This window comes from Cyanistes caeruleus, chromosome 15 (assembly GCF_971803275.1).
Source record: "Cyanistes caeruleus chromosome 15, bCyaCae1.hap1.1, whole genome shotgun sequence".
Classification (NCBI taxonomy): Eukaryota; Metazoa; Chordata; class Aves; order Passeriformes; family Paridae; genus Cyanistes; species Cyanistes caeruleus.
In genome coordinates this window covers 5,659,827-5,670,405 of record NC_141715.1, presented here as the reverse complement: position 1 = coordinate 5,670,405, position 10,579 = coordinate 5,659,827, and the positions used below count along the sequence as shown (strand labels likewise).

Genomic DNA, 10,579 nt, shown 5'->3' with positions numbered 1-10,579 from the left:
CAGGATAGCAAGCTGCTTTCAGGGACACACAGGTGTGTCATGCAATTATAAGACCTTTATCAAAGACACACATTTCCTAATCCTCTTCTCCAGTGCAAGAATTTTGTTTTTGTTAAAAAAAAAAAAGAAAATAAAAAGAAAGAAAAGAAGGAACAAATCCTGCTAGTGCCTTGCCCTGGCTTTGCAGGAAATTGGCAAGTTTTCAAATCAAAGGTGTGTTATGCTGAGCAGCCTCATCCCCAGCCATCCATGTGCTCCTGCACATTCCCTGGCAGCACTCTGAGACAATGGCCAGGGCTCTGTCCTTCATTGCTGAGCTTCAGGCCTTACCCCACTAAAGTCTGCCCAGCTTTTGGGGTGAAAGCTCAACTTCTGGAGCTGCCACCTGCTCTATGGACAGTTCATCTTCAGGAGACTGCAACAACTCAAGGTGCCACCACCCGGTGCTGCCAATGGGCTCTGCTCACACTGGGTGGCAGAAGGGACCAGCCCTGCTGGGAAACTGGGAAAAATGGGCCCCAATGCCTGTCAGCCAACAAGGGTTAAATAATGACAAAGGGGATGATGGACATAGTGCCACATTTGAGAGTAACAGACGGGAAGGTGCCCAGTTGCTGCAGCAACGAGGCTGGGAAAATGGGATTTTCTTTTGGGAAGATGGGTTTTTCTTTCTCTTTTCACCTGCCAATCTTCCCCCCACGTCAGGGCTCTGCTGCTGCAGGAGACGAGCAGTGACATTTACACTCCCACTAACAAGCTGGTTCAGTGATGGGCAGCTCTGCAGGAGAGCATCTGGTGTCACAGAGCCTGAGCAGAGGGGAGGGGAGAGTCCTCTCAAGCAAATAGAATAATTTGGGACTTTTTGTTATTATGAGCATTACTGGGGCAGCACCATGCATGGAAACAGCAGGCAGAGCCTCAGTGGGGCACTCAGGGCTTTTGACCCTTCAGGTGGGTCAGGTCCTGCAGCTGATGGGAGCAGTGAGATGTCACTCCTGCCCAAAGATCTCTGCACATCCTGCTGGGAGAGGGAAGGAAGAAAAAGGATATTAAAAGGAGGATGAGCAAGAAGTCAAACATCACCACAGGAGCAGTTTTACTTCTCAGCCTGCTTGTGGTACCAGGCTGTGCCATCAGCCATGCCCCTGCAGTTCAGCATTCCTCAGTGCCCCAGAATCTGCCTTTGGCTCCTTGGGAGAAACCTTGCTAAGGAAGCAGAAGTGAAACTCAGGCTGCTTTTCCCCTCCCTGCATCTTTGCCCACCACTGTGTCTCTGAATGCTTTCCTTTGCCTTCTGGATAAGACAATGTTCAGTTCACCCAGATTGTCACAGTGATAATAAAAATAGCAGTAATAAGAGTAATAACAATAACAATAAAAATGCTACTTGCAAAGTAAATGCAAGAAAAACATAACAGCTCCAAAATGAATTGTGGTGGTGCTGCAGGAAACTGCTTTTGGACATCTCCTCTCTCTTACTGGTTGTTTTGCTGCTGGCATGAGGAGGAAAGTGGGAATTAAGAACCAGCAGCCTTCCTGGTTGCCTCAGACTGCTCTGCCACTGCAGCCAGCTGAGGACATGCCTCACTGGACCATGAACCCCAAACTGGTGGTGGAAATAAATATTGTGGCAGATAAACACTGAAATTTGTGTATTCCCATGCCCAGCAGAGCCAAGGAAGGCAGATTTCCTAAAGATCTATGGCTGCAAGTCAAAGACTTTTATATGGATTGCACTGATCCATTTATTCGATCCATTTTTATTGAAGTATCAATAGGTTTTCTCTTGTCTATAGTGTCATCCTTTTACACAAAGCTTGGACGTTCTTTACATTGTGGAGATTTCCACCCTTCTGTTCAATTAAGGTGAAAGTACAGGCTGACAATTATTAGTAGTACACAGATAAAGAGGCTGCTCCACCTGCATCTCTGTCCCCATTCTTCCCTCTGAGCAGAGAGCATGTGCTGATCAGCCACATTTCATTAAAAATCCAGGCTAAAAGATTAGGATACTGAGAAGGGCAACCCCCTTTTAGTGTCTTTATCCCTCCCTGAAGTTGGAGCAGTTCCTTGAGACTGAATTTTAAAGGCAAAGTACCTGATACGTTGTAACACAGTTTCCTCAGAGTAATTGCTCTGGTTTTCTGTATCACCACTAAAAAACTCCCAGCATTTCCCTATTGGTGCTTAAAAGTACACCCAACAATCTGCAGAGAAGAGATGGCTGAACAAATACACAGTCAAGCCTGGGGGAAAAACTGCATGAAGGCAGATTAGAAAAGACCAGAGAAATAATCTTTCAAATACTGAAACCGCAGAAATTAAGAGGATATTTGCAGGAATCTCTCATTACAGAGGGCACACAGGAAGCATCAAGATTGCAACCGGACCAGTGCATGAAGGTTGTACAAGGGAGAAACCCAACCTTTCCAGCAGCACACGGTGACCGTGACGAGTCCCTTGTCAAAGTGATCAATCAGCAAAGCACAGAAAATGAGGTCACTCGTGGAGTTTCCTCCAGCAACCGAAACTCAGCAGGGATGGCCCCATAACAACCTTTGCATCTTCCAGCAGAGGGTTCAGGATGGAAAGTTTCTCCCCATGGTACCAGAGGCCACAGTGGGAGCTCCAGCTGGGAAGAAGCTTGGCAGCTTGCATAGGCAGTGGGTCAGATGAAGGAGAAATAGAAGAAAAAATATCTTTTTAAGATTCTTGACTGGAACCCACTTTTCTTCTAATTAAAAAAAAAAAATAAAATTACATTCTCTTCTGTTACAGGAGGTTTTTTAATTGTGAAAATTGAGATGTTTTCATGCCTTGAGGGTTGACTTTTTTTGCCATCAAACCCTAATACAGAAAAAGACAGAATCCTTTGCAAAATATGCTTGTCTGAAAGAATGTACCAGTGTCAGGCAGACTGTCCTGTACTGAAACCTTCCATGCTCATGTTGATGTTCCAGTTTGGACCCTTTCGACATCACTCCAATATCCTTTTCTGTTTCCTGAATCCCCTCCCTTCCCAAAAAACTGTGGGCTACTTCTTGTAAAAACTGCCAAGAAAAGCAAGTGAATCAACTGTCCTACAAGGGCAAGGAACAGGCTGTGCCACCCACCGGTCCACGTGTCCATGGAGTAGCAGAGAAGAACACCAAGAACTGTGCAGAGGCTACATTACGAGCTGCAGGCACTTCTACAGGCAGCAGGGTTATTCCTTAACTCTGTGGCTACATCTCAAATGAGCCACATGCAATTTTCCTCCCACGTCCACAGAGCAGGGCTGTCAATGCTGCTCAGACTCTGGTGGCCCCAACAGATTTGCACTGAGCTGTTGGGCTGGCCCTGGGGAATCTCTGCTGTCAAATAGGTATTGAGTCAGTATTGCAGAGCAGCAGCAAGCATAGAGCAGAGGACTCTGGTTCACTGTAGAGAAAGCCTGTCCTAGAAACAGGAGCCTTGCATATTGAGCTGAGCCAAGTTTGGGATCCTGTTGCTGCCCAGATTATCCTCACACCCCAACTCAACCTGGTCATTGTGGAGGAGAAGGTTTTGAAAACCGCGGGGGGTGACATCAGGGTTAGATGTGGGAACTTGGTTTCTCTCGCAGTGAAATGAGTCTTTCTGAGCCTTGTCTCTTCCCCAGAGAGCCGTGACGATTCATTAGGCAATTGTAAAATCAGAATGTAGCTGCTGACTAAAAGTTGCGGCTCATTAATAGCCCTGTTTATTGCCAACCAAATAATTAGCTTAGACATGCATCAGCAGGTCTTGATTGCATATGAAATAACTGCCTTATTACATAGAAATCAAATGAGTTTCTGAGGACAGCTCAGGTGTCACCTCAACCCCAGAATCGAAAAGGAAAAGGAAAAAAAAAAAGGAAAAAAGCCCATCCACTTCAATGTGTTGCTCAGCAACAGAATTTGCGGGGGAAACAATCTAGGAATGAAGGAATGAGCATTTCCAAGAGAACAGGTTATTTCAGGCGAGACATCAGGGACAAGCAAATGTCACAGAGGAGGAAAACTTCAAATTTTTTCCTCTTTTAATCAATAATTCAAACTAGACATTTTGGATAAAACAAGCATTTAAGTTAGCTGATTGAGAAACAGAGATTCCTAAACCTTTACCAAGAGTCACATTGCTGAGGAAATGTTTATTTGTTTGCGTGAGGGAAATGTTAGATTTACTAGACACTGAATTAAAAATTTTAAAATGCTCTTAGAAATGCCACTTGTTCATTTAAAGGGGAAGATGATGCAATGGCAGTACTGCTATATTGTGCAGCATCCTTCCCAGAGGAATTCCATATTAATTTTGTTGTTCTCCTTTCCCGTGTGCCCTCCTTTCCCTCCCCTTCTCCTTTTTGTTCCAGGACAAGACGAGCGCGCTGAGTCTCAGCAATGTGGCGGGGGTTTTCTATATCCTCATCGGTGGGCTCGGACTCGCCATGCTGGTTGCCTTAATCGAGTTTTGTTACAAGTCCAGAAGTGAATCAAAGCGGATGAAGGTGGCAACCCATTCCACGGCCTTTCACACCTTCTCTCTGATCCTCCCCCGGCTCCAAAGCTGCCTTCAGAGACGGATGCAGCCCAGACCATGGGTGGAAAGCCGAGACATAGGGATAATGAAGTGGCTGTGTCACTCAACTTGCTAGAAAGGAATAGGACCATCTGAGGAAACTGAAAGAGGGTCAAGTGGGCTGTCATGGGGAGCTGATGCAAGATCAGACGTGTGGCAGGATGTTAATTCAAAATCCACACATAGAGCAAAACCACAGCACAAGCAGCAACAGAAACACATTGAAATTCCTTAAAATTAATGAAAGCAGACTATGGCACTGTGTGTGCAGCGTGGATGAAGTGTGCAGGGGCTGGTGTGATACAGCCATTGCTGCAAGATGGAAAAATCCCCAAAGCCAGGCTCTTAACAGCAAGATAAAACTGGGGGAGTGCAGTAATGATTCACATCCTGCTGTTCCCTTTGCTGGCACCCTGCTGGCACCGTTTCCAGGCTGACAACACCAATACATGCTCAGAGCATTGTTGCCCTGGAATGAATGATGTGGGGCTCCAGATTTCAGAATTATGGGTCTCTTTGGCAGAAATTGGCCTCCAATGTCTCCTGTAATGTTTTTTTTTTTTAATTCCACCCTGTCATGATCTTGCAGAAGCATATTTCCTACAGCCCAGGAGATCTGTTTCAGCCCTAAATTCTGGTGTGCCTGAATTTCTGAGAGTTGTGTCAAGAGTGGATTAGATCTGAGAGCCTTGGAGACAGACATTTAATGCAGCATCTATGGAGCAAGTATATCTTGGCAATCCCTTATACAGACACCATGGTGTTCAAGGAGGCAGTGGGATATGTGACACATCCCTTGCCTTCCTCATCTTGACCTCTCCCATGAGCATGGAATTTGTTCTGGGCATATGAAGTATTCAGTGAGTTTCAAAAAATCCTAATGGGTTTTTATTTCACTGAAATTCACCCAGAATCAAAAGGAAAATAAACAGCCTCTTCTTTGGGTTTTATGTCACCATTTCACAGCACGCTGAGTGTTTTGGCAGCAATAATAACATTTCTAATGCACTGAAAATGTGCTACAGCTCTTTTCCCATTGAGGTTCAGGAAATGCCACAGGCAATGAGAAGTACCTTGAGCACAGGGGTAAAATAATGTGAGCAAATTGTGTCCATGGAACTACAAAGATTAGATCATAATTTGTGCCTGCTGTTAAGCTACATAGGGCACAAATGCACTGCAAAAAAAGTGTCAGAATGCAATAGCTCAGTAGCTGCTCCAAATTTATCTGCCATGGATAATTCTTCAGCTGAATATCCCAGTCCAGAAAGAATGATGATGACCTTGGAGATAGCTTGAATGCAAAGAAACCAAATTGGCTTTATCTTTTAGTTGAACTGTTCTAAGCAGGTGGTTTCCTTAGATCTCTGAAAGCAGACGTTTTGGATCTATCTGGAACAGGAAGATGAAATTTGGTTTCCTGAATTAGGCTTGCATTTCCTAGTTACCTCAGTCATCACTGTAGACAAAAACATAGGCACATGCTCAAGTTCTCACATGAGCAAAGTTAAACATATGTTTGCAATGAATCAGAGTCCACTGTGCAAAACAGTCCTGGAGTAGCAATAGCATTTCTATGGGGGAAGTGTGTAAAATACCTCTGCTCAGATCCAGGATGACTGTTCTTATGTTTTAGAGTTCGAAGAGGTTTTTGGCATATGGCACTGATGTTTTATACCCCAAAATACTGCTGAAACATTGAATTTTGCATGTAGAAGAGGTGTGAATGAACAGAGCAGATGCAGTGGGGACATAGAGAAAGTGAGAGTCTGAATGGAGGCAAGGAAGGGGAGAACAGTAGCAGAAAGACAACACTGGTTAATATTGTAATTTCTCCAACATTGCAAAGGACAGGGGGAGACCCCCCCCGTCTCTCCTAAAAAGGGTTTTTGTTTAATCCCACAGCAATCAATCAACGAAGCCATACAGACATCAACCCTTCCCAGGCCGGCTGCAGCAGGAGGCAGTGGAGAAAATGGACGTGTGGTCAGCCACGATTTCCCCAAATCCATGCAGACGATCCCATGCATGAGCCACAGCACTGGCATGTCCCTGGGAGCTACGGGATTATAATTGGCCTTTTGACCCATTGCCTGGGTGAGAGCAGGGGCAGCCCAACTCCACCCCTCCAGAGCCAAAAAACATACCCAACACCAACAAGACAAACGATGATGACAGAAGGGACAATTGGATGGATCTTCTCAAGGAAATCAAATCAGTTTCCCTTTTTATTTGCAAACAGATCCACTGGCAGGAGAACAGAAACAGGTCTGTACTGCAATAAGGAGAGTGTAATGGGATTTTACAGACTCGTGAACCATCCCTGATCAAAGAACCACTGGAACACTAATGAGGACTATGCCATTTTGTTTTAACTTGGTTGTTAATAAGTCTTAGTGTGTGCAATATATATATTTTTTCTTACTAATTCCTGTGGTGTCAGGGTAACATCAGCCCTTTCCCCCTTCCCTGCTCAGTCCTTCAGTCCGGTTTAGTTTGGGATGCAAACCACAATGTCTGAGCTACTAACAGCTAAACCAGAAATAACGTGGCAAGTTGAACTCAGTGCAGGGTGTCAGCATTGACCTCTTTTGTCCATCCTGATCCTGCCTTCGTTGTTCTGTGGTGAACTCGGGCTGTGCAGTTATCGCAGCGAGGCAGACGGAGCTGCCCGCGGCTCTCCCTGCAGCAGGAAGGACTCGATGCAGGAAGAAACCTGAACAAAAACATGAGGCTGTTTTACAGGGGGAAAAGTCATGGGTGAGTTTGGAAACCCCAGGTAGTGTGTGGACAGAGCAGTAATTCTTCCAGAGACGATGAGTGGTGATTCGAGAGGAAAATCATGTGCCTGGAGTGGAGAGCAGCAGAACGGAGCAGAGGGTTGGGCTAAAGATCACGGTCGGCTGCTGAAGAGGGAAAGTAAATGTGGTGTTCCCCTCACGTGTGACTCTCCTGCCCAGGTTATTGGGGGCTAATAAGCAATTGTGAACCATTTCTTCATTGCTTAGCTTCTGTGTGTGCTCCCTTTCTGGTGGTCACATCAGGGAACCACCTCGGGCCGGGGATAGGCCATCTCCAGACATCCAGTTCCAGACAGCTGCCAATTAACCAGCGCAACGTGCTACAAGTCATGGGGCTGTAACGGGCACACCCCTGCCCCCTGCTCTGAAATCCCTTTATGGCCATCCTTTTCTATCTCACAGGGACATTTTGTAGGTTGCTGGCCAGAATGGATTCCTGGAAGGAGCTGCTCTGAAGCAGACCAAGGAGGAGATCCTACGAGAGCTTAATTCAAGCAACCATGACGTTCAGCAGCATCAGCGCTGCTCACATTCAGTCTCCCCCTCAAGCTGTGGCCTGTCTGGGGACAAAGCCAACCGTAGCATATTCCCACTCGTATCCTTAGAGGGTGGGAAGCATCCACAAGCCAGGAAAGCAGGCTGCTGACCCCAAACTCAGTGTTGGGTGTTGCAGAAACCCAGTGCCAGACTGGGGGTACAGCCACAGGCCTGGAGATCAAGGGGGCAAGAATGGTTTTCCAGAACCGCACAAAAGGTTCATTCTGTGAATCTCTGGCATGGACAGACAAATGCTTCCCACCCTGGTGGGCCTGAGACACCTCAGGGGTGTGACATTCTCAAGTGAAGGGTTCCCAGGGGAATATCTGGAGAGGGAGAAGATCTGTGGGGCAGAGGCCGCAGTGAGCCCACTGGGCCTGGTCCCATCTCAACGATGGCAGATAAAGTTCAAAGGTTCTCACAGAGTTCGACAAACACCTGTCCAGGGACTGAGCTGCTACTGGAGGATTCTGAGCTGCTTTTTTTCTCATTTTCTTTGCTCTTTTCTGTTTTTTGCAACGTAGCAAGAGCAGAGCCATGAAAGGAGGGAGGCAGGTGAAGAGAAAATGATGGAGGCAAATGGCTGGCACGAGTCTATGAGGAGAATCTGGAAGAATCTGTGTGAATACCATTTTCCATTAGTGTATGACTGTGCAGAGCAATACATTTACCACCTTTAACAGCCTGGTCTGAAGCATCTACTCCTCTCATCCACTTGTCATGCAACAATTTGGAGACCAGCAAGTCAGAGTCAAGGCCCTGAGCCTGGACACAGCATGTCTTGTGCCAGTGTACTCCTGTCTCCAAAACTGGGAATGCTGTGATCTTCATCTCTCATCGCTGAACATGAACTCTGTTATCAGCCACTCCAAACACCAGGGCGCTTTCTGTTGCTCATCATTATTTTAATCTGCTTTTCTTAATTTTAACTTCAGTTCTGTGTAACGCTAGCACAAGTGGAGGAATCCTTATCAACACAAGCTCTTTTTTCCATGTGCAGAGCTCTCAGATGAGTCTCCTGACCCAGCTCTTGTCGTGTTCCAGGCCAGTGTGGTGGGCACAGGCTGCTGGTACCCATCAGTGCCCCATCCTCATCCAGGAACAGGACCCTGTGGCAGCAGGTGACAGCAGTCTCGTGAGCAGCAGCAGTGCTAGAACTGACCACCTGTGACATGAAGATGTGAAATGCAGCTGTCAAAGGCTTTTGATCGGTGGAGGGGTTACAAAAAAAAAAAAAAAAATAGGTGAATAAGACAAAAGCGTGGAAAATGTAAACTTGTAATATGTATTTTTACTACACTTTTCTTAAAAATAGAGTAATGGTAAAACTCTTAAAGACATTGACATTTTTTCTCAACAGGATTCCATATTTAACAGTTTTGGCTTTCATTAAATTTTGCTCTTTGGTACCTGGATCTTTTATTTAACAGCTATATTTATTTTAACTCTCTTTTGGTTTTTCTTTCTTTCTTTTATCTTTTTTTTTCTTTTGGCAGTACTACAAAGGATTTTGGTTTATCAAATGCAATGGTGTTTTTCTTTTCACATTCTCTTTTTTTCAAACAACATTTTTATTGGCAATTATTATTTACACAACATAGGAAACTATCAGCTGTTATTTTAGAAACAAGGATCCATGATCCATTTCTCATACCTGTCCATGCAGTTTTGTGCCAGTGCTGGATGTGTGGAAATGAAAATTATGTTACCCCTCAGGCAATATTACCCAACCTGAATCAAAAGAGATTTCTTTGATTTTTGCTGTGTCTGACTTGTGAACAGCAGCCAAATAAACTGCTTCAGGTTGAAATTGGGAATCTATCTAATATTTACCCAAGAGTCAGGAAACTAAATATTCATTGGGTTCAAAATTAATGATTTTGCTTTGTTTGGAGTCTTGTGGGGTTGTTTTGAGGAGGGCTGTTAGAGGATTTTAGCTTGTTTTTACAGTGAGGGAAGACATGGCCAGCTCAGGGAAAACTCAGAACCAGCACTGGTCCAAAAATCCCTACCAGGATCAGCTTTCCTAGGAGCTCCCATGCTGTTTCAGAGGCTTGGACATTTAAGATGCTTCTTACTCAGTTTTCACACAACCAACCTGCCAAATTCCTCATCCAAAAGCCTGTTGAGGGTGAAAAAGAGGAGAATATAAAGGGTGTTGGACATTTATGCAAATACTGACAACTACTGAGGTAAACTGCACTCTTTAATGTCATGCTCTTGGGGAGCACTTGGTGTTGCAGGTGTGGGAGGACTCCCTTTCCCATATCCTCATTGCCAGTTATCATTTGGGAAAGCTGAGACACAGAAATGCCATTTTTGACCAGGCATCCCACAGGGCCAAGGTTAGAGAACCAAGATCTCCAGCATCCACAATTGGTGCTTCACCCACTGGCAATTTTTAAATATAGAATCATCAAGGAACAGAATTAATACATATTCAAAGGGGCAGTGAACCCTGAGGCTTCAAAGAACAAGAGATTCCCAAGCACTGGGGCCTGAAGGAGAGGTTTCTCAAGGGCAGGCTATGCTGGATCAGCCCAGTTTGGTCTTCCACAGTTCCCTAGGGATCCAGTGCTCTTCTGTGGGCTTGGATTCTGACCCAAAATGCCCTTCTTGCCCAGTGCTTCAATCTTGGTTCCCAGTGATATTGCAAAAATGCA

At 45.3% G+C, this 10,579-nt stretch overlaps 1 protein-coding gene across 4 annotated transcripts in view; it reads left to right on the top strand.

Moving 5' to 3' along the window:
• GRIA1 (glutamate ionotropic receptor AMPA type subunit 1) overlaps nt 1-9,331 on the top strand; it is a 117,096-nt gene extending 107,765 nt beyond the window's left edge. For 3 of the 4 annotated variants that reach the window (XM_023935917.2, XM_023935918.2, XM_023935920.2), the window contains 2 exons: nt 4,373-4,507; nt 6,463-9,331. In XM_023935917.2, coding sequence (XP_023791685.1) covers nt 4,373-4,507; nt 6,463-6,651 — 324 coding nt within the window. In that variant the 3' untranslated portion in view covers nt 6,652-9,331. The remainder of the gene's footprint in view (nt 1-4,372; nt 4,508-6,462) is intronic. The other variant, XR_015276584.1, reaches the window with a different exon arrangement.
• The last annotated feature ends 1,248 nt before the right edge of the window (nt 9,332-10,579 follow it).